This window comes from Oryzias latipes, chromosome 18 (genome assembly GCF_002234675.1).
Source record: "Oryzias latipes chromosome 18, ASM223467v1".
In the NCBI taxonomy this organism is placed as follows: domain Eukaryota; kingdom Metazoa; phylum Chordata; class Actinopteri; order Beloniformes; family Adrianichthyidae; genus Oryzias; species Oryzias latipes.
This window is the reverse complement of record NC_019876.2, coordinates 7,961,759-7,985,252: the sequence shown is the minus strand read 5'-3', so window position 1 is coordinate 7,985,252 and position 23,494 is coordinate 7,961,759. Positions and strand designations below refer to the sequence as shown.

General features: G+C 38.8%; 2 protein-coding genes across 2 annotated transcripts; both read right to left on the bottom strand.

The window, feature by feature from the left end:
• Positions 1 to 13,346: 13,346 nt before the first annotated feature.
• LOC111946319 lies at positions 13,347 to 16,247 on the bottom strand. Its single transcript, XM_023948881.1, has 4 exons — positions 16,132 to 16,247; positions 15,916 to 16,027; positions 13,937 to 13,984; positions 13,347 to 13,853 (listed from the first exon to the last, which is right to left on the bottom strand). Exons 1-4 carry the CDS (start codon positions 16,230 to 16,232, stop codon positions 13,590 to 13,592), a joined length of 525 nt encoding a protein of 174 aa, XP_023804649.1. The 5' UTR covers positions 16,233 to 16,247; the 3' UTR covers positions 13,347 to 13,589.
• A 795-nt stretch (positions 16,248 to 17,042) lies between these two features.
• On the bottom strand, positions 17,043 to 20,261 carry LOC105356375. The gene is made up of 7 exons (XM_011487335.3): positions 20,151 to 20,261; positions 19,246 to 19,355; positions 19,116 to 19,163; positions 18,979 to 19,038; positions 18,819 to 18,896; positions 18,678 to 18,731; positions 17,043 to 18,591 (listed from the first exon to the last, which is right to left on the bottom strand). Exons 2-7 carry the CDS (start codon positions 19,336 to 19,338, stop codon positions 18,202 to 18,204), a joined length of 723 nt encoding a protein of 240 aa, XP_011485637.1. The 5' UTR covers positions 19,339 to 19,355; positions 20,151 to 20,261; the 3' UTR covers positions 17,043 to 18,201.
• Between the last annotated feature and the right edge of the window lie 3,233 nt (positions 20,262 to 23,494).

The following is a 23,494-nucleotide window of genomic DNA, read 5'->3' as shown; positions in this document are numbered from 1 at the left end:
GGAGCGGATTTCGGGTAAAAGAAAGGCGATTGTTGTTTCAACGCGTGACAAAGACATCACAACATTGTTGTGTACCCGTGTGCGAATTTGTCAAAGTACAACAGTACTAATATAAGCTTTCATAGCTTTCCAGTATATGTGTCGGTGAGAGCCGAATGGATGGTGAACACGGTGGGAGGACTTCACCCCAAGCAAGACGAGTCGTGTTTCGTATTTGCAGCAATGGGAAAGAAGATGCGTCACGTAAACACGTCGTTCGGAATACTTTGCCCCGGTCAGACTCGTTCGGATCAAAATTTCTTTCCGATCGAGATAGCTGGGTTATACCGATCGTTGTTCATGTAAACGGTTATTCCGATCGTGTGTCACTGCTGCTCTGGGTTACGTCATGCATAGACGGTGTTTCGCTGAGAGAAAGCTAGTGAGCTCATACGGGACCGACCAGCTGCTCTGTGGACGCCCCGCTCCGCTCTCGCCCCGCTGGCTCTCCCCTCTCTTTCACCCCTCACGAGGGAGATGCGGGGGGATGCGTGTCCACTGATGTCTGGACCCGGCATCCGAGCTCTGCGTTCGGGCTCCGGTGCCAGTGGACCGAGTGAACCTCTTTGAGCAGAGCAGCCGGATTTATTAATGTGTTTGAGGGGAGGGTGCTTTCTTACATGTGCGTTTTGTTATGTGTGAGAATTCGGACTGCGAGCCGAACCGCCGCTCTGGGTTAGCGGCTGCCGGACTCGCGAGGACAGAGCAGAGCACACAGTGTGTTAGCTTTTCAGAGCAGAAATGCCGCTCAGTCCTTAGAAACTGTTCAAAAAAATCACGACACATGGAATTGTGTTTCTAATTGTGCCCCGACAAATAAAGGCTGATCATTTACGTGCAGCCAGGATGCAAGATTGCAGCGTTTCCCACATGGTTTGTCCTGGATTTTGTCTCCATCAAAAGGCTAATGTTGTTAGCCCGTGTTGTTAGCCTCTCCTAACACTGGGTTGTTCTTCAGTTCTGTTCTTCTTCCACAAAAAAAGCACTGACCACAAGGATTAAAAATAAAATGATGAGCGAACAGGCACTTCATATTATATTCATAAAATTAATAAAAGCACGTTTGGAAGATCGCCTCGTATATTACCGAGCTGCTGCATAAATGTGACAGCAACGGGACACATTTCCTTTCGGTATTTTCAACACTATATATTTTAGACACGATATTTTGCCCATGTAACCACGCACTGGTCGACAATCCTGTAGATGTCGTTCACGTCGATTTTCGGGAGACCTTGTAGAAAACGGGTGAAATATACCATCTTTCGCAATCAAAATCGGCCGTGTCGCTGCTATAGAAGTCGCAAGCCGGAAATGGTCGGCCTCACACTCAAGGCGGCGGAAGTAGAACTCCTTACTTTCGTGCACAGAGCCTATTGGTCAAAACAATTGGGTGTCAATCAATTTATTAGCTGTTTAAAGTTCCTTCCAACACCTTTAGCAAAGATGATTAAATGCTACAGACCCACTCCAATAAAAATTGTGTTTTTGTTTTTTTAACATGTAGTTGTTGCATTTTTGCCCTGAACGAGAACGGCGGGATAGCTCCGATATTGGTTGCCATTATTTTGGCACCGGTAATGTTAGTTCAGGGGTGTGAGGGATTATAAGCTAGCAAGAGAGAGTGTAAACAAAGGGATGATGGGAAGTGTAGGAAGGCTTACTCTGCACCAACAGTCCTACCCACAACTCAGAAGCAAATTCCCGATAAGCTACTGCTGCTCTGCAGAAACTGAGAAATTGGCATTTGATTTTAGCCTTTAAACTTAATAATCATCATTAAAGAGTACACTGGAGATGCTTTCGCAACAGTTTAGTTGGGTTGCAGTGGGACTTGAAAGTTACATTTTGGTATATTATTTTAATTAATGTGATAAAAACAAGAAATTGATGCCAGAATTTCTGTTTTTCCCTCATTTTGGGAAGAAAGTTTTTGTGTTTTAAGTCTCATCGAGTAGAGCTTTCATGAAAAAACTCCACACAGAGTTTGCGGTGAAATTCTCTTGGAGGCAGCGGCCCACCGTGGAGACAGACCGGAGAGCCTGGCTCACCTCGGATCACCAGCTGGGAACCGGGCAGGCGGCCACTTTCCTGCAGGCCTCATTTCACTCACTCATCGTCCTTCATGTGGTCGGACTCCAGCAGAGATGTGTGCTAACGGCCATGGCTGTAGGCTCATAACATCCCTGCTTAGTTTACCCTAATGGCAAACTTCACACACAAAGTAAATAGCAACATTTTTCCTCTCACCTGCAGAGATCTTAAAAAAAAACATAAAAACACCCAAAAAACGGATGAGCTTCTTTTTTAAGTCTGTAATTTAACGCCATGTTGCCTGTAGATGCAAATATGCATCAAACAAAAAAAGTACGTTATTTTAGCATCTAGTTAAAAGCAAGAATATAAAATCAATTTCTCTTCATAGCTGAAAATTAATTCAAGAGTCAAAGGACTTTAAAATTTGGTATAAAAAGTTTAGAACTATTGAAACTAAAAGTAAAGCAGATATTTGAGTGTTTCTTTTTCCCAATAAAAGTTATATATATATACACAAACATATGCGTGGGTTTTCTCCGGGGTCTCCGGCTTCCTCCCACGTCCAAAAACATGCTTCATAGGTTAATCGGTTAGTCTAAATAGTCCTTAGGTGTGAATGTCCATGGGTGTCTGATTTGTGGCCCTGTGACTGACTGACTGACTGACTGACTGACTGACTGACTGACTGACTGACTGACTGACTGACTGACTGAGACCTCAAAACGCAAGAAATTTTCTGTTCTATAGTTATGTGAACTTAAACAAAGCCTTCATTTATTCTTTTAGGAATGTACCAAATTCTGCAATATTCCTCCAAAAGTCACAGCACACAGCACAATTTCACACAAGTGACCATTTTAAACAGAGTTTTTTTAATGTTGTATTGCCGAATCAAAAATAAATATATGCCCATTACTGGTAATATTTAATATCAGTTATTATCAAAAACGTTTTTAGTTTTCCATGTGAATGAAGGAAGGAAGGATGGAAGGAAAGAAGGACATAATTTGTCATTGTCCCATGTGCGAGGAAATTTAAAGTGGTCTTACGTCAGTGCATTTTTCTTGAAAAAAGAAAAGAAAAGATAGTTTATTTGGAACTAATAATCAGTGCATTATTCAGTTATTTACAAGAACATCAAATTAATTTTCATCATAACGTGTATCATTTGCCATTTTATATAAAAAATTACAACTAATTATTTTAAAACTACTCTAAGATGCATCAGTCATTAAAATCAAGAATTTCCATTTAGAATTTTTATTTAATTTCTAGGAATAGGTCTGCAGAACCAGGAAAAAAATATTTATTCATTTTTCTTTCATTTATTTATTTTCTATTCCATTTTATCCCTTTCGGGGTCACGGGGCTGCTGGAGCCTATCCCAGCCACTTGCAAGCAAAGGCAGGGGACAACCTGAACAGGTCGCAGGTTTAGTTTTGTCGCAGGGTCCCAGTCCAGTCTATTCCACACCCATGCATTCTCCCATTCACACCTAGGGACAATTTAGATGACAAATTTACCCATGAAGCCTGTTTTTGGACGGTGGGAGGAAGCCGGAGACCCTGGAGAAAACCCACGCATGCACGGGGAGAACATGCAAACTCCACACAGAAAGGTCCCCCATTGATGTTCTGGTTTAAGTCTTTGATTTAACATAGGGTAATGTTAAATCAAAGTTTTTAAATCCTCTTTCTATTTAAATAAAGGCATTTTATTTTTAGGCATATTGATCTTGTAAATATATATATATATATATATATATATATATATATATATATATATATATATATATATTTATTTAGGTTGCCATTTGCTCCATGCAGGCAAATGGCAACCTGGAGCAGGCAACAAGGAAAGCTGCAACAGCTAAATACCTCCAACGAGTAAGGCAAGTCCTGAGAAGCCAGCTCAATGGCAAAAATAAGACCCGGGCAATAAACAGCTACGCACTGCCCGTTATCAGATACCCTGCAGGAATAATACATAACTGCAGGATGTAAGATGCTGGCAGGGAAAGCATACATGGAACGCCACAATCAAGTGGCTGGAATAATATACAGGAACATGTGTGCAGAATATGAACTGGAAACCCCAAGGTCAAAATGGGAAACACCTCCGAAGGTGGTAGAGAATGAGAGGGCAAAGATCCTGTGGGACTTCCAGATCCAGACTGATAGGATGGTAATGGTGAACCAACCAGACATTGTAGTGGTGGATAAAGAACAGAGGAAAGCTGTTGTGGTGGATGTGGCAGTGCCAAGCGATGGGAACATCAGGAAGAAGGAACATGAGAAACTGGAGAAATACCAGGGACTCAGAGAAGAACTGGAGAAAGCCTGGAAAGTGAAGGTGACAGTGATGCCTGTGGTAATTGGAGCACTCGGGGCAGTAACCCCCAAGCTGGAGGAGTGGCTACAACAGATACCTGGAAAGAGCTCAGACCTCTCAGTCCAGAAAAGCGCAGTGCTAGGAACAGCTAAGATATTGCAGGACCCTCAAGCTCCCAGGCCTCTGGTAGAGGACCCGAGCTTGGAGGAGAAACCACCCATGGAAGGGTGAGAGGGGCGTTTGTATGTATGTATAAATATTTAATATATTTGATTTTTTTCTGTGAAAACAAATATTTTATTATTTCAGCAGTTTTTGGAAGTTGACACGTTTTCTCTGACACCAACATTTCTTTATAGGTTAAACACTAAAATCCTACCTTTTCTTAATAAGCTATGACTTTAATCCTGCATCCTGACGACCCGCCTCACGTCTCTAAGGTGGAGAGCTCACACAACAATCGCAGCAGATGGCAGCAGCCTGAGCAGAAGGGCGGAGCGCTGCACCCTTCTGCTGCAGGTTGGCAGGTGTCGATGTTTTGCCAAAAAAGTGAAGCTTTGGAGCTTCTGGGGAGAGAAAAGATCACAATGAGACCATCTCGGATGAATTAGGGCCAGGTTTTTCAGATTCACACACATCTGAGAGTTGTTGTTTTTTTCTTTAAACACAAAAGCCAAAATTGTCATCTAAACAGGAAATCCACAGATCCATGTTAAACATTATTTTTTCTAAAATTAAGCAATCTTTAAAAAAACAACAACAACAACAGAAAAACTTAGAAAGTTGAATAAATTGATTAGATTTTAAAATATGTAATATCTTTTTAAGTAGCCGAGGATTCGTGGCACATCTGCATGTAATTAATATCCAACTCCCACCTTAATTCATAACTTTTTGACAGTATTTAATGTCACACAACCTAAAACACATGGATCTGTGCGACACACACACACACAGCACAGCACACACAACAAGAACACTACCAGGACAACTGTCAACATCACCAAGAAAAGTACATGAATGGAGGATTCACTCGCCCTCATTACCTTCTTCCACAAATCAAACACCTGTTTGAAGATTTCAGTCTATGAGGTTACATTTCAAAACTGGGAAATTCCTGCCATATTCAGATTTTCTGTAAAAAACAACAACAACCTAAATGTCCCTTTTACAAGTTTCCTCTGTTCAGCAACATCATCAGCAGGCCGGTAACTTTGTTTGATTGAATTTTCATTCTCTGTCAAATATTTGTGGCTGGTTTAAACTTAGACTTTGTGATGAAAATTTTCCCCTTAATGTCACAGTGGATGCTAACAACAGGACCACAACTTCAGCCGGGTCCAGCTTTTAAGTAGTGATGGGATTTATGGCTCTTTTTAGGGAGCCGAATCTTTTGGATCAGTTCATTTCGTAGAGCCATTCAAAAGACTGTCTTACTTGGCTCTTTTTTTTATAGCAACTTGCTTTTCAGAGCCTGGAGTTTATTCATTTCATCCTGGAAATAATCACAGGGAGGATTGATGAGCTGACATCTGGATCAGAATAATTAAAACTTAGATTTTCCACCAATAATTGAGTTCAAATTATTTTGGAAATATAAATTTCAGCTACATTAAAGTCTGATCCATCAGCTGATTCTGACACAAAGAAGAGCTGCCTTTTATGTAGACTTTGCACCAAAATACAAGACATTATGAATGTTAAGTGTTCCATAACAACGCAAGGCTGCTTTTCTCAGCTTCACAATCTGCTAGAAATACATGAATTAGGTCAAGAGTTGTAGAGTAATCGGTAGTGGAAAAAATGTCAACAGTGGAGCTAAAGCTCCGGTGTTAAAGGGTGAAGATGTGGTCTCTCCTGTCTACGATCCTCCATGGGCCCGGACTACCCAAAAACCCACAGCACCCAAATGGGTCGACCCCCACATGGGTGCATGTAACCAAGGCTTTAATGAGTTAATCAGTTCAACCTGGGAGCTCCTCCATACTAAACTTTCACTTTTCAGATCAAGTCAAAATCTACCTGCTTAACGGAAAATGAAAAGTAATAAAGATGGAAGTATCCTTATTAGGCCTATAATGCCAAAAAGGCCATAAAGGATTCAGTTGCCGGGCAGAATACTAAACTCTGGTCTGATTACTGGAATGATATCATCACTGATCTTTCACTGTAAAAAACAAAACCATTATAAAGTCAGAGATGGACCTAAATCCTAATGATACGTTTAATGGAATTCATAAGTCTATAAAGAATTTTAAAATGATGATTAAAAGTAAAATGATCTGACACATTTTTGAAAGTTTGAATTCTCTTTCTCTCATGGAAATACAAAAGATGCTTTGATTTTCTTAGGATAAAAAAAAGAAAAAAATGTGGCAAAATGTGACGCTTATTTTCAATGAGTCCAAGACAGATGAATATTTCAAAAGTCATAAAAAGGGAACCAAAACCAAATCTTCAGTTCTGCAGTTTAGAGGGAAAAAAAAGTCAAAATGGAACAAAAAGTCTCCAAAAGAGTAACTGAAAGGGATTTTCCAAACTGGCTATAATGAGTTTTCATTAATCAAGAATTAATAAGAATCCCCAATTAATTACTTGATCACTTATATAAAGAATCAGTAGCTTTTCTTTTTCTAAATTGAAGGCAAAAAAAGTGAAGATAGAGTTTTCCCTCGCCACATCGCAGTCCATGTTTTGCAGAATTTTTCTGTATGCAATCTTTTTTTTCTTTTCTAAACAGCGCATTGTGCTCTGTGTTCTGATTGGCTGAAGACAGTCAATGTCATGTCTCATGTACAGAGGCATCTAGTTTAAAAAATGTATTTAAATGGTTAATCGCGATCAGATGTTTGTTTTTATTCCTCAATACTCTAATCATTTTTCTATGAAGGATCTTTGAGAGCTTAAGCAAGAGAGAAAAGTGTGAAAATGTTCATGTCTCTGAAAAAAGTGTGTAAGGGGGGGTTTTACTGCCTTTAAGCATCTGAAAACCTACTTCATTGATTACATCTATATTGGGTTATTTATAGAATGCACCCCCTGTGATAAACTAATGAACACTGTAAAAGTAAAACTAGGTGTGCAAAGTTCACCTTTCCCCACGATTTGGTTCAAACTTTGATTATTGGGTCCTGGTTTTGCTTCAATATGTGATTTGTGTAGTGCAAAACAAAAAAAAAAAAAAAAAAAAAATGGAAAATTATATCTTTTTTTTAATGTACTAGTAAGCAAGTAATAATGGGAAAAACAACTTAGAGTTGGCTCATGCTATGCCTGGTACAATGTATTAAAACAATAAATATTCTCAAAATTCTTGAATTTAGCACACCAATTGTTTGATGCTTCCAATGTAAACATTACATTGTAACATGTATGCAGTGGGGATGCAACGATTCACTCTACCCACCGTTCGCTTCAATGGTATTTTTACATACGGTTTGGTTTTGGATCGGCATCGTGGGTAAAACACACACCTGTCACCTGATGACTCCCATCGTTCCTCCTCCTCCTGTCATGTAAAGCTGATGAGAAGTGATGGTACAATGTTTCACCCGGCACGAACTGGACTTTCAGGAGGGCGTTCCTCCCCCTGTGGGCAGTCGAGAACACTAGTGGTTTACCGTTGGCGTTAAGGACGCACTGTAGCCACACGCCACGGTTCAGAGTCACAAGACTCCACCACTCACCCACCATTATTATACGTTTACGTTGATATTAGGTCCTTTTCAGAAGAACACTGACACATCCTTTCCAGTATGTATGAGAAATGTGACTTTCATATTATTCATTATATCAAAGGCAATCAGAAGTTGTTCCAATAAACTAAGATTGTAGAGCTTTAGAGACAAAACTCCAGGACCCAAAATGAATGATGGGATCAGCCACCATCACTGTGTGATAAAGCGGTTTGCCTCTTCCTCCTCTACATCTGCACACTCATTTCTGTGAGACGCAGTTTTCTCCATTTAAAGAAAAGAAAAAAACCCAGCATATTCAGGAGTTCTCTGCTCTGAATTAGAAGATACTACGACCAGATGATGAAGGCTTTACTGAACAGTGCAGGCTTACTCTGCCCCCTACTGGAGGTTTTTATGATCTTCAGTTCAGTCGTTAGTATATGTGCTGTTGTTGAGTATTAAATATACGAATTTATACTGCTGCCCTAAAGTGCAAATCACATCAAATAATTACTTTACGCAAAAATAATAATAAATAAGATCACAACAAGAATAAAAATAAATAAATAAATAAATAAATAAATAAAAACAAAATTCCAGAAACCAAAATTTAGGTCCAAAATGTACCGTATTTTCCGGACTATAAGTAGCCCTTTTTTTCATAGTTTGGCAAGGGGTGCGACTTATACTCCGCAGCGACTTATATTAGAAATAAATTGAAATAAATTCATTGTTAACCCTCCTGTTATGTTCATTTGTGAGGAACAGAGATGATGTTCCTGGGTCAATTTGATGTATGAGGTATGTTAAGAGTTAAGAGTATGTTAAGTGACTCAGAGAATCAGCAAACTTTTTTTTACAGTAAGATCTTGAAGGCTAAGAACACAATATTCTATTTTCCAATGATTTCACAGATTCAGAAATGCAATAAAAATGAAAACTGTTTCTACAAATACAGGATGAAAACAGAGTATTAGTTGGCCAATGATGCTTCATGAAAAGAATAAATAAATAAGTTTGAGAAAAAATTACTGTGAAATTATTAGATAAACAGTCTGCTATGATTGTGTCATATAAGGTTATGAAAGTTAAAATGCGACTTATAGTCCAGTGCGACTTATCTGTGTTTTTTTCTACTTTATAATGCATTTTTGGGCTGGTGCGACTTATACTCCGGTGCGACTTATAGTCCGGAAAATACGGTAAATGTGGGGAAAGGACCAGAGTCAGAGACATGGAAAAAAATAAAATGAGAAAGAAAGAAAACAGCTTGAGAATAGAGATTGGAACTTGACTAGACAAACAAAACTATCTCTAAAACCAACACAACATGACTAAAACCAAAGAAACCGAACACAATGACACAATCTTCACAAACCAGGCTTACATCCAAACCTAAAGGTTTGCTCTTCTCTGGTACCCACTCTGAACCTTCTTTACCATGTGTCTTACTGTGACATTTCTTTTTATAATTCTTTTAAATGTTTGAATTGTGTTTGTTTAACCTGTCTTTGACTGTATGGCATGTTAGAGATTGCACCCCTTCAGTGAAATATTGATTAAACCATAGAAATCTTTAGGAATCTGCGTAGCTACAATCACTGAAGACGTTGGCTGATGCAGGCGCGTGCTCAAGGAATCTACCATTTAACACAACAATGGGCAGACAGAAGATATAGTCGCCAACCAAGGCTGTCCACAACAAACACTCAGTTTTGGAAACCCTTAAACCCTCTAACATCAGAGCTTTTCTTTCATTCATTCTTTCATTTACTAGAACTCCTCAATCGTTTATGCAGCTAAGAATATTCCAGCAGATTCTGATTGTGTAACGCTTTAGAGTAGTGAGGTGTTTACACAATCAGTGTAAATCAGCTGACTCTGTTTCACTAAACTAACATAAAGTGTTGCATTTTTCTCCATGTTAGAATCAATTGATTCATGTTGATCACTTAAACGGTTGAAGAGTAACAGTACGTCAAAGAACGTGTGTTATCTAGTCGTCGTTAGTGACGTCTTCTAAGTTTAAGCGTTAGAAACGTAAACTTTGGGTCGTTTTTTTCCTATGTTGTAAATGTTTTGGATTTTTGATTTGAAATGGTTTATTTCAAACAATCAAATAAGAATATTGCACAAAACAAAACAATCAGCAGTCATACGTTCATACAAAGACGTATCAAGCTTAAGAGTAATTAGACATTAAATTAAAGATTGCTTGAAAGGGAGTGGAAGGAAGCAAACTTATATAATGTTGTACCGTAATCAAAATGATCCCTACAGAAAGCTTTGAGCTCGTAAAGTGAGCATAGGACTGGACTACTGAATTAGCTCTCGCCTAACACTTAAATGATTCAAGGGAATGGAGTTTTTTCAGTCATGAAACCCTAAGGCTTGAAGAATTGATGTATTTACCCCAATGTCATTGTTTTTTTGTTTATCTGTCACATCTCAAATGTCAGTTTAAGTTAAAAATTGTCTGGAATCAAACAGTCCTGAAACTTCCGATTGATGAAGAAGAAGAATCTGTTGTTTGCTAATCAGCCTATAATTTGATTAGCTTAAACATAGTCGACATGATCCCCATTTTTGTAAAAAAAAAACATCTGCATTTTTATGAGTAGGCCCATGACAGTAGAATAAAATCACAAACATCTCTATTTGATTTTTTTGAAGTATTTGCCATTCATTAATTGGCACAAAACTAGTTCACCATAACATTTAAGTAAGTAACACACTGGATTTATAAATTCCAACTAACTCTGGTGCACTAGGACTCATCCTGGTTTCTCCATTCTCTAAAACCTGTCTTAAAAAAGGCTACATATCAACAACATATTCAGACATGTATATTTAGTTTGTTTAGGACACCTCCGTCACGTTGGTCCAGTCAATCTGTAGCTTATTAACAAGGTTGCAAGTGTGTCAGAAGTCCTTGGCAGTTATCTATCGCACCTGTGGAGACAAAACAGAGACAGCAGGAAAGGCCTGAAAACAGCGCTGGCAGAAACAACTAGGAGAGGGAGACAGAGGCACAGGAAAATGTCAAAAAAGAATTCAGGATTGAATTTTAAAGAATTTATTTGTGCAAGAGTGCAAAAAACAAGTCAGGAACAAAGTTTAACCTCAATACTTTGTAATGTAACCCACCATGGTGGAGAGGTTGCAGTCTGACTGTTTAAGGTGGGAGGATGTCTTTTATACAGATTAATAGTTCAACCAATACTTACTTCCTGCACCAATAGACAAATAAAGTCTTTAAAAATCAGACAAATTGATTTCCTGGATTATTTCTGAACATTTCATCAATCATAGTTGACGGTTTTTTTATTTCTAGGAATTTCGTTCATATAAATATGGATCATAATTAGTCCAAAATGCTCAATAGCTCTGAAACTACTGTCACAAGAACAGAACGTTTGGTGACGATAGCTTCAGAGCTGTTGAGCACATCTATTATTATTCATATATTTATTAAAATTCGAAAAAACATATGAAATCAAATAACAGAAAGATGGACTTTCTCACAAAACAATTATTGTAGCAAGAATATGCTGATGAGTCTTCCTTACTTCGTTATATGAGACTTGATAAATATTTGAAGATAAAGTTATCAAAGTTAAACTTGTTTCACTAGAAGTTTTATTAAGTTCAAATGACTCAAGATTTTTTACTTTTTATGGTCCTTAGGCAAGTCATTAAATAATACTAAAAAATTATTAGTAAGTTTGTTTAGTTTCTATATCAAATGTAGAAAGATAGTTAAACTACAAACGAGAGAAAAATACTTCGATTTTGTGGTTTTGCAGTGTAGTTTTATTGCTGTTCTCTTTAATGTTTTATGGCTTTGGTGTGATTCACATTTGCTACGATATACATGCATTTTCTTTTACATTTTCTTTTGGGTAAAGTGTAATGTGTGACAGAGAGAACTTTGGTTTTGATTTGTGGTCTATTTCCACCATTTATCAGGTTTTAATTTGTAAATTATTGACTTTGGATCATCTATGGTCCCAAACATGAAAGGGGTTGAGGCGTGTCCTCCATTAAAGTCTCTGAGCAGCTTTTTGATATGCCTGAAGGGCATCAAAGAAGCAAAACTTGCTTTTTCTTGTTTGAGGCGAAATCAGGCAACCAGGGCAGCTCTTCATTTAACCACTAGGGGTCTCTGTTAACCTCTGCTACCTCAACCCAGTTTGTCTTTGTTCTGATAAACAGAGTTTTCTGTAGTCCGTCCATGTCTGCTAATCTGCCAATCAATCTAATGCACACAATTGAGCATAAAAAATGAAACTTGATTTAGAAAGGCAATATACCCCCCCTCCCCCAGATATGATTAGAAAATATAGCAATGAGAAATTTAAAAAAATAATTGACCCCAGGTAGTACACATGTTCATTTTAATCTTATTACTTGAGACAAGAAGCCCTATCTAGATTTAATTACAGAACATAAATTAAACTAGTAAAAAGAACAAATTAAAATGCTTGTTTCAGTAAAGGTGTTATTTTAAAACTGCTGTCTAATTTTTTCTACCAATGATTTAGTCTTATGGTATTTGTCCTGGCCACCTCTCCTAACTGCCACCTGAACTCCAATAAAAATAAAACATTATATAGATATAAATGCTGGAAGTTTTTGATAAATCCTCAGTGTGAAGAGGAAATGTGAAAATTGGCCTGAAAGACCTAATGAATCAGGAAGACCTCTGCTCAACTGGATCTACACGGAGCTCTACATCACAGGACTAAGAGAAGAGGTTCATCCGATCATGAAATGAGGCGACTGGCAACAGTTTTCAAGATCCTCAATGAAGCTCCACTCACTTACCAGAAGATCCTCAAAGCCTTCAATAACCAACATGGATTCATCAGAGTGGTCACAAACAGAATTGCTGGAGTTGGAAAACCTGGCTGTGATCTTTGATGACTAAATATTTTCCTCAATTATGTCTTTTAGGATAAGTTTCTCTTCAAGTGAAATGTTATACTTGGTTTCATTTTCAGTGAAGGGATACTTTGTAGTTTCGTTTGCATGGAAATTGGCATTTTATCTGAGAAAAACAATAAGCAGCATTTTATGAGTCTATAGTGACTGATGGATGAGTGGCAACACGTTTCAAGAAGGATTTAAAGTCCAGTTACATAACTTCAAGTCAACGTCACCTGGATGATTGACAACCTTACCTTCACCAATTTATATGAGAACAAATGAATAATATCTTAAATTGCAGATAAACAAGAAAAATAAAAAAGGAAGTAAAAATAAGGATGCGTGTCGGTAATTTTAATTTCTTTTCAGACTCCACTAAACAGAATCCTGACAAAGTGTTGACCTTCAGGGCGGCCTCTGTCTGACAGCCGTGTCCCATGATCATCCTAAATGTTATACATCAGATAAGAAAGTAAATATAGGATTACAGTGGCAGATAGGGTTACACAAACTGTTAAAAAAGAGACTAAATTCAAAAGCAATGGGGAGAGCTTAAAAAGACAAAAGAAATCCACATTAATTCACTCCCTGTGTGATGTTCATGATCATCTCCTCCAAGAGTCTCAGCTTCCTCTCATTGTCGCTGATAATTGCTGCTTCGTAACCAAGATTTTCTTCAAAATTTAAAAGGTGTTCTTTTACGAGGTCCTTTGATTCCTCCAGCATATCAAGCAGATGTGGATCTGGCAGAGACTTGTTGACCATTTTAGCCAAATAATCCAATAAAGGCAAAAGTTTTTGATTTACTCCCATGAAGACTTTTTCCAATTTGTTGACGGCCTGTAAAAAAGACAAAAAACAACGTTCTCTGACAGAATTAGAACTTATGCATACAGGGGTGCTTTATTTTTGTTTTGACTCACCTTTTTTCTTGCTGCTTCCTTTTGAAGCTTCTGGACGTTTTCCACCATCTTGATCAGGACAGAGAGTAGAAACATTGAAACATGTTAGCTCTGGTGACGGCAGCAAACTGTCCATTTGAGTTCATGTGCATCCAAAAAGGGGCCAAGTGTTCATTCATGACCATCACATGGACTCCATGTAGAAGTTTGTGAAGGGTTTTAGAAAGGAGTGGCTGCATTTTAAAGGGAGCAAAGGTGTGTCTGCAGTTCCCCTTGAGGCTTGTAGGCCCACCGTAAAAGACGTCATGAAAGTGGAACGTACGATTGTCGCGCATGTGGTAAGTGTAGCGTGAAGTACTGGTGGGGCTAATGGAAGTTGCACGCACTTGTGATGCTTTTGTACAGGGCTCTTATACCACACTCCCAGTCATCAGAACTGCACCACCAATCAGCGCACGGGAATGCCACACTTACTGTGCACACGTGATATATAAGTGCCTGTATGATCTCAGGACACAGACACAGAGTAAGAAGCACTGATTGTCTAATTTCTTCATTTTTAAAAGTCACTTAGATAGCACTGATGGGCTGTCTGCATGATTTGGTGAGGTACAGAAAATGAAAAAGCTCTACAACAGGGGTGTCAAACTCATTTTCACCGAGGGGCCACATCAGCATAGCGGCTGTCCTCAAAGGGCCAGATAGAACTAACTTATACGTGTAACTAAATGTAATGAAAAACAAACGTAACCCCTCCTGATGTTAAATAACTCATTTATTTATTTATATGAACTTTTTAAAGTGACAATTAGAGTTGCATAGAAAACACATGTTTGCTTGTTACTCTAACAGAAATCCTTTCAAATTTGATTCTGTTGGGTTACATTATACGGACAGTGTTTGTTTAAGTCATAATGTATAGTTGCCCAATTCCATATTTCAAGTGCAATTCCCCCTAGATATGAATAAATACAAACCAATTTTTGTTTTTTATCTTAAGAAATGAAGATAAGATAGATCTCGCGGGCCACATTAAAATGACATGGCGGGCCACATTTGGGCCGTGGGCCTTGAGTTTGACACATGTGCTCCACAACATTCTAACCTAGTTTATCCTAATGTGTTGTATAAGTTCGTCAATTGATCTATGACCCTGGTGTTTTGTGTGCATGATCCGTACAGGTTTAACCCTTTTTCACCCGTTGACAGCCTGTAAGGGGAGATGTGACTGAAATTTCCCTTGTGCTTTAACTTTATGCCTCTAATAAGGAGTTGGTGATCAACAAAACATTAGGAACCTCAGATTGACGAAGCCACTTGGATGTGTTGTGGAACATCCTAAAAGAGGGGATTTTAGGTTCAGATGCCATGACTCAACTTTCATTCACCTGGAGAATCGACTTATCAAGGATCCCTTAGGATCCCTATAAGAAGCTGAATAAATTCAATTCAATTCAATTCAATTCAATTCAATTTTATTTGTATAGCCCAAAATCACAACAACAGTCGTCTCAATGGGCTTCGTATCGGTAATTGAAAAAGTGAAACATGACCTCAAAAGGATCACGAATACAAAGAGTTCAATAGGAAAAATACTAAAATGAACTAACAAACTGACTAAGCTATACTGGCATCCCTGCCCTTAGACCCCCCTTCTCGGTAAGGAAAAACTCCCAAAAAAAACGGATTCCGGAAAAAACGAAGACAGCTCAGGGGTGCCCACATGAAGGAGGGATCCTCCCCCAGGACCGACAGGCGATTTACCAGAACTATAGAGAAGAATTAACTTATCTAAATCTACAACTACATATACAAAGTCCAGCAGTTATAAATAAAACCTAAAACTTCAACACTTCTCCTAACTTTTCTTAAACTTCGCTGTTAAAAACGTCACCCTGACAAACAATCATGGAAACATTACAGAGCGGCTAAACGCAAAAACTTAATGAGATTAATTACATCATCTTTACTATTTTATTTTAGAGTAGTTTCAGTTTTACCAGATCATCGTCATCTACCAGCCCTTTGCCGGCACAGACCAGACTGGACAGAACGACCATCAGCAGCAGAGCTTTGGTGCTTCTGAACGAACCGGCTGCCCCCATCACTGATCTGAATGAAGGAATGGAAGACAACTCCAACATCATCTCTAAAACAAAACTTTCTTTAGAATGAAAAAGCAGAGTTCTTAGCATTTTTTCTGTCCTAATACTCACCTTAGAGTAGATGGAGAGCCGTCATGCAGACGAACAGCAGAAATGCTGAGGAGCAAACGTTTATATGCTGGTTTGGTGTCTCCGCCTTTTAGTCCTCCCATTTAAGAACAAAAAGGAAAGTACACAGCGGTTGTGCATGTGACCTCCAGACTTCCTGTTTTAGTGGTCAAATGTGACGTTTCTGTCATATGAAAGTGGTGAAATGTGATTATCAAAAGTAAATAAAAGCTGCATGATGTAACATTTAACTCTGGAGAACACTTTTCTTCTGGGCTATAAAAGTTATTTGGACTTTTTGTTTGTTTGTTTCTTTTGGGAAGGCACAATTAAGATCGACCAAAAAATTATTGATAAAGAGGAAAGAAAAAGAAAGTAAAAACTCAATGTTCTATTCATCACATCCTTCCATTTTCTTTCTCTTTGTTTTTGTCGACAGCAACTTGCAAAGTAAATTCAGTTTGTTATTTATGGATATTTTAATGTTTTACTAAATAATATGATTTTAAAACATGTTAAAATGTGAATATTAACTTAACGTAAAATAGTTTTAGATTTTTTCCCTGATAATTTTGTTCATGATACATTAAATCAGTGGAGGATTGGTTTCAGGAAAAAGTATTCTAACTCACTTTCTAATTAGTATTATAAATCAAACAGGTTGCATGTTTCATGTTTTTTTTTTCATGTGTCAGACTTTATTTAAAACAATGTTGAACAATGAAGACTGTTATAAAGCAAAGGTCCTGATGTTCTCCAGCTGTTAAAGAATATAAAAAAGTCAAGTTTGAATAGAATACAATTGAAAAATAAATTGTTAAACATAAAAAGGGGCTAAAATATGTAAAGCAAGCAAAAAGATATACATGTATTGCATTTCCTGAGCCAAAGACTTGGTAAGCTTTCAGTTGTCATTGGATTTCCATTTTTTTTTTTTTTTTTGGGTTTGTTTAGTAGATTGACAGCTATGGGGAAGAAACAGTTCTTGCATCTGTTGGTGTGGGTCTTGAGAGGTCTGTAGCACCGGCCAGCATAGCAGCAGTAGGTGGTTGGGACGGACGGACGGTGTCATTGATTGTGTGTTTGGCCTTGCTAGACAGCGACAGCTGCTGATGTCCTCTGGGCCGGGGGAGCCGGTAGTCTTCTGGGTCTGGTCAATCACCCTCTGCAGCACTTTCCTGCGTTCCACGCTGTGATGCAGCACGTCAGGATGCTCTCTATGGTGATGGTGTGGAAGGTCACCAGCAGCGTAATAATAATAATAATGGATTCGATTTATCTGCGCTTTTCCAGACGCTCAAAGCGCTTACAATGTGTCCATTATTAATTCACTCCTCATGTATTTTTGGTGATGGTAGAGGCGTGGCTGCCAGTTTGCGCCTTTTGGTCCCTCTGACCATCACCTTCACATTCATGCACATTCACACACCAGTGGAGCCACATTGGAGGCAGGGAGGGTGAAGTATCTTGCCCAAGGACACAACAACAGTTGACTGGGGGCAGCGTTGTTCCTCCTGAGTCTTCTCAGGAAGTGGAGACGTAGCTGGGCTTTTCCTACTCCCACTGTGCTGTTTTCAGTCTGGTAGAGGTCGTCTGTGATCTGCAAACCCAGGTAGCGAATAGAGAGGGGCCTATCCACGCCGTCGCCATTGATGTACAGTGGGGGCGGAACCCCTTTGCCCCCTTCAGAATGATCTCTTGTTTTTGTGGGGTTCAGATGGAGGTTTTTCCCTGAACACCACCTTTCCAGTCTGCTGACTCATCCCTGCTGTCTGCCTCATCCGCCCCTGAGAATAACCCCACCACAGTGGTGTTGTCAGCAAATGTGATGATGGAGTTCATTGGATGGGTTTGTGTAAAATCTGGTGTGTTGAGCATGAAGAGGAGGGGGCTCAATACACGTCCTTAAAAGTAACTTTTAAGGAAGAAATATTGTAAGCTGTTCTTTTCTAAAGACATTTAATTTCTTTAGACACATCTGCTGGTTTCCAAAAAATAGAGCAAAAACTGATTTAAACAGTAAATAAAACATTTCATACATTCTTTCCCTTAAGACATAGATAACAAAAAATGTCAGAGTTCCTCATACTGAGAAACGTAAAAATCTAGATCCTCGTCCAGTTCGTCCTCAGACTCAGGAAAGTAAAAATCAAAGTCCTCTTGAAGTTCGTTCTCAAACTCAGAAACGGAAAAATCCAAATCATTGTCAATCGGGTGCTCAAACTCAGAAACATGATAAATCTTCAGGATTCTTTCAATGTCTTCTGCTTCTGCCGTGATGCTCCAGAATCTTAGTACAATGTACTTTTTTGTGTCCTCTAAGATTTGCATTGCATTATGATGCAGGACATAATGTTCTAGGGATGGATCAAAAACAATCTGTTTCGCGAGCTTCTTCTTTTCTTCTTCAATGTTAGCATAAATACGTTTTGCTTCCACCAAAAATAGCTCCCTGTCATTCAGCTGAAAGACAAAAAATGTCGGTATTTTGGCAACAGAACTTTCACATTATTTCTTTTACCTTCTGACAATGAAAACAGGAGACTCACCCTCTGCCATTCTACTTCATTGACCACTGCCTGGAGATCATTCTGGAACATTTCCTGACATTTCACCCAAAACATTTAAATGAGGCCAAGCAGTGTTGTAAGGACATTCTCTTTACTATATTTCATGTAAAACTCATTTACCAGTTCCTCCTCATCGGTTATGGAGTCTCCCATCTCCAGCAGTGATGACAGAACATGGTTCATGTCCAATTCACTTTCCTTTAGTACCAGGATTATTGTAAAGAACAAGTTAAGTCCTGAAGTGAGTCAAATTAACAAGTTCATACTACACTCCACTTACCACCTTCTCCTCGCCAGAATATTCTGCTAAGGTGACACATTGTGTTTTCACATACTTTATCTGAAAACCAACAATGGTTTAATCATGAGTTACTGTTTGCATTGATGCCATTTAGAATCTTTCAGATAGAAACTCACGTTTTCCAGAAGATCATTCCTCAGAGTTTTCAAATCCTCTCTTCTTCTCTAAAATGTACCAAACAGAAAATGACGTGTTAACTGCAGTATAAATTCATTAAAGGATAAAAAGAAAAAAAAGTGAATTTACCTCATAAAACGAACAACTGATGTTAAAACAACTCAGCAGAAGGAGCAGGAATAGCAGGCCTTTTCCAGGACAACCATGAGTTCTTCTTTCCATTGTAGCTTCTGGTATGTCTGCAGTAAACACAAAACCCCTGTCAGCCTGAGAGTGAGGTTAGCCGAAAACTGCATTCAAAATAAAACAACCCTGATGAGTAAAGGAAGACTGCTGACAAAGGATGACTGAAGACTTTATGGCCTCAAATATTTATAAATCATCACACGTGAGCAGTTCCCACAAGCAAATTAGCTGACTTTTACTTTCATTTTGAGAGGAAAAAAACATTATCGTCACAAGGTAACAGTTGATGCTGCTTGATTTGTGACAAATTCCTTTTAATTTCTCTGAACTGATAACAACATTTAAACATGCGTGAGGTTTTTTCTTAGTAAAAGAAAACAGGAATCAGAATATTGCAATGGGTTGTTGAGCGCACAAAAACAAAAAGCTTTAAATATATAAACATTGAAGACTCTTGTGTATTTTTCATTTATTCTATCATTGCACGTACACAAAGACATTTTGGTCAGAGTTGGAAACGTTTTTCATCACAAAATTGAATATAAGTATCTGAATTAATATCTTTGTGTCATGTTATATTTTGAACTCTATGGTTAATCAAAAAATGTATTTTTTATTGTTCAGTTTAAGTTCAAGTTAAGTTTATTATCTTAGGGAAACTCCACATTCATAAATGTAAATGCAGAACAAGGAGCCGCTAGTTGCTGATGGAGACGCGAGACGCTCCTCTGCTTCAAGTTAAAGTTACAGACGACATGACAGCTTTGGATAAAACGCCAAAATGTCTGTTTCTGATTCATTCAAACAAAGAGTCTTTCAAAACCAGTAGAGGATTTTTCAGAGCTTACCTGCTCTGTAGCTGTTGCTGCCCTGTAATGAGGAAGAGATGCTGTTCAGACAAGTGGAGAACTTATAAGATAAAAAAAAAACACAGCAGCTTCACTTATCGGAATGTCTTCCCTGAGACTTTTACTCTACTTTCACTTTAGTGTAAAACAGTAGCAGACTGTGGTTTCATGCCACAACAGAACGAGATAAGCTTTAAAGACCCACTTGTGACAAGAACAGGCAGACGGCTCGACGGCAGGTTTATTAGCTTGGCTAAAAGTCAACAAAGCTAAATTGGGGTCAGGCAGGCAGGGGTCAATAACAGGCATGAGATCATCAGGGTAGTCAACATCCAGGCGTGAGTCGGGGGCAGGCGGCAGGCAAACAGTGTCAGACACAGGGTCAGGAAACAGGAGAGCAGGTCCAACTACAACGCTTGGTGAAGAAGGCTGAGTGGCACAAACAATACTTCGCACTGAGAGAAGCTCAGTACAGTGTTAAAGTATGCTGTGGTTGTTGAATGAATGAGATTCAGGTGTGCGGCATCCAGGAAGTGTGCGCTGGGGGATGCTGGGAGTTATAGTTTGGCCAAAACTCTGGGGAAGGTTTTTTAATTTGTCCTGTCCAACTGCTGAGGAGACAGATGGGAGCTGAAAGCCTCGTGTTGAAAATCTTTTACTGTTACAAGGAGGGTTCTGGATCTTATCACACACTAGGTCTCCATTTGTAATTTAAGCTAAACTTTATTTATATTGATTGCATTTGTATCATTTTTTTCGTTGGACTGAACCTGTCCACACACATACAATCATGTCAACACGTAAATAACACAACATATAAATGAACACATGTAAAGCATTTCATTCTGTAACGAGAGAGGACATTCCCCTGACTGATCACAGCAGTGGCGATTTCTTCAAGACATTATAAGGGAAGCTCGGCTTCCCTTATAATGTCACAAAATTAATGGTCAAATATGGACTATTGTATTCACAATTTTATTGACTAAAATGCGTTAGAAAACGTTCATCTCAAAGACGAGTTCGTTCAGAATTAATTACATATAGCAGGTCGGCTGACTCGATTTCCTTCTCATACATTCCCGCAGCGTCACAGTGCATTTCCCTATAGAAGCCCAGCGTCCATTGACTTCAACGGGCCTGCTTTGAACGTTTTATTTCAGCGCTTCGAAACTAGCTGGTCATTGGATAAACGCTGCAATTATGTCCCGCCCACGGACGCTCAGCGTCTCTGGGGGCGAATGGGAAGTGGGCTGGCCCGGACTCCGAGCTTCTGCGTGATTATTGGAGGGTCTGTCGAAAAACTGCTTCTCCTTTTGACTGACAGCGATTCTGTACTATAAGGAATCACTGAAGCTATTCACGCTCAGTCCCATCGGAGATTTCTCAAGTTCAGTCGAAATAAAAACTGCTGCAACCTATTTCTTTGCTATATGCTTGGCGAAATAGCTTGATTTTTTACTTTTAAATAAATTGACAATTTTATGATGTAGGCCGAAAATGAGCTTATCCTCTCTGACAGACCGGTAGCCGCCACTGGATCACAGGAATGTCCAAGCACCCGCCACAAACACACACCAAGGGTTCTACATGTCTAAGGTGCTGTTAAAACGGAGAGGGAAGAGGCCCCATTTCATGAGGCAACCAGAGGAGGGGGCCACTGCCAAGAGCCATCAAAATGGCTGAAGAAACCCCCTAAGAGTTGTCATAACAAATAACGAAAGCAGTTAACATCAGGTTTTAGAAACATGAATGTGTGGGAGCTTGGAAAACCCCGAGAAATCTTGAATTGCTTTCAAAAACAACACAATAAACGCTTTCCACACGTGTAGTGTTGTTTCACAACAGTGCACATGATTTTTTCTGTTTGCTTTCGCTTCTAGAAAAAAATAAAGGTCGATTCAAGCAGTTTACTGGAAGGAAAAGTCCCTAAAGTCCCTAAACAAACAAGACTCACCACTACTGGTTTTTTTTCCCCTTGGAAATGTTAACAGAAAACCCTTTTTCTTTCTTTTTTTTTTTTACAATTTTTTCTCCTTATGACTGTGGAAAGGATAACATCTTTTTAGTTTTATTTGAATATTATCAGGCTAAAAATTTCATAACAACAAATGCAATTCAAAGAACAAAAATTACACTTAATTGTTGTCCTTGTGTGACATCACAGTACACACACAAAGTTTGTTTAAATCTGGCAAATGTGTAAACAGGAGTCCATGTCAATATATATTTAACGGTGACAGCTCAAGCAGGTCAACAAGATCTATTTTTTTCATCATTTACCTGAGGTTGTTTAAAATCCTTTTGTGTCATCTAAAAAGTGTGGCCAACCCGCTTTTTGGTTCAAGCAAGATGCTCACCAATTTTCTACTTTTATATTGTGACTATAGTAACAATTTACAGTGCAATCCAAATTATTATGTAAATTGTATTTAGGTGTCGAAAAGAAAAAAAGGTCTTTTTTTTCAAATAAACTCATCTTAAAACAGCATTTTAATTGACACGGGTCTTTAAAGCTGATTTAGTTCAGTTGTGGCGTGGAACCAAAGTCTATTGCTGTTTTAGACAGAAGTGAAAGTAAAAAAAATAGCCTGAGGGAAGACGTTTGGATGAGTGAAGCCGCTGTGTTTTTTTAAAATCTTATCAGTTCTCCACTTGTCGTCTGAACAGCAGCTCTTCCTCATTCATCCAGCAGGTAAGCTCTGAAAGGTCTTCTGCTGGTTTTGAAAGACTCTGGCTTTGGTTGAAATAAAGTAGAAACTGACATTTTTGTGGCGTTTTATCCAAAGCTGTCATGGCGTCTGCAGCCTCAGCTCAAAGCAGAGGAGCGGCTCGTGTCTCCGTCAACAAATACTGGCTACTTGTTCTGCTGTGTTTGGCTTTTGTCCCACATTTACTGGCTGCAGAAGAGATTCTGGTAAACTTTGTATTATTCTGATCATTTGACGATTGAATGAATGAATGAATGAATGAATGAACGACTTTTTTAATCTGTCTAAGGGGAAAGTGGCGAGTAAGGCTACACATACAGAGACACATTGCCCATAGGTAGACAGCAGCCATGCAATTATGGCGGCAGCAGGATATGATGTCAGAAATCAAGCATCTTCAATCTATGTCGCAGTAGAACGGCACAGATTGAAGTACAAGCAAAGATACAAAGAGATTCAAGCAACATTGATTTACAAAGACGACAGGTTCGCACAACCAATCTCCCACACGTCCGGCCTTGCAGCAGCCGTGTGTGAATGCCCAGCGCTGAACGGCACAGTCCGGGGAGCAAAGAAAGAGTCACCAAGACGTTGAAATGTAGGGAAGGGGTCATTGAGAAGGGAGGAATGTAG

Excerpts from the sequence above, each read along its gene's own strand:
- LOC111946319 (XM_023948881.1), bottom strand. The coding sequence starts at position 16,232 with ATGGGAGGACTAAAAGGCGGAGACACCAAACCAGCATATAAACGTTTG. Across the intron at positions 16,028-16,131 it reads GGCTCTCCATCTACTCTAAG|ATCAGTGATGGGGGCAGCCG; the intron begins GTGAGTATTAGG and ends TCCTTCATTCAG. Across the intron at positions 13,985-15,915 it reads TGGTAGATGACGATGATCTG|ATGGTGGAAAACGTCCAGAA; the intron begins GTAAAACTGAAA and ends GTCCTGATCAAG.
- LOC105356375 (XM_011487335.3), bottom strand. The coding sequence starts at position 19,338 with ATGGAAAGAAGAACTCATGGTTGTCCTGGAAAAGGCCTGCTATTCCTG. Across the intron at positions 18,732-18,818 it reads TAACCGATGAGGAGGAACTG|GAAATGTTCCAGAATGATCT; the intron begins GTAAATGAGTTT and ends GTGAAATGTCAG. Across the intron at positions 18,592-18,677 it reads ATGAAGTAGAATGGCAGAGG|CTGAATGACAGGGAGCTATT; the intron begins GTGAGTCTCCTG and ends TTTGTCTTTCAG.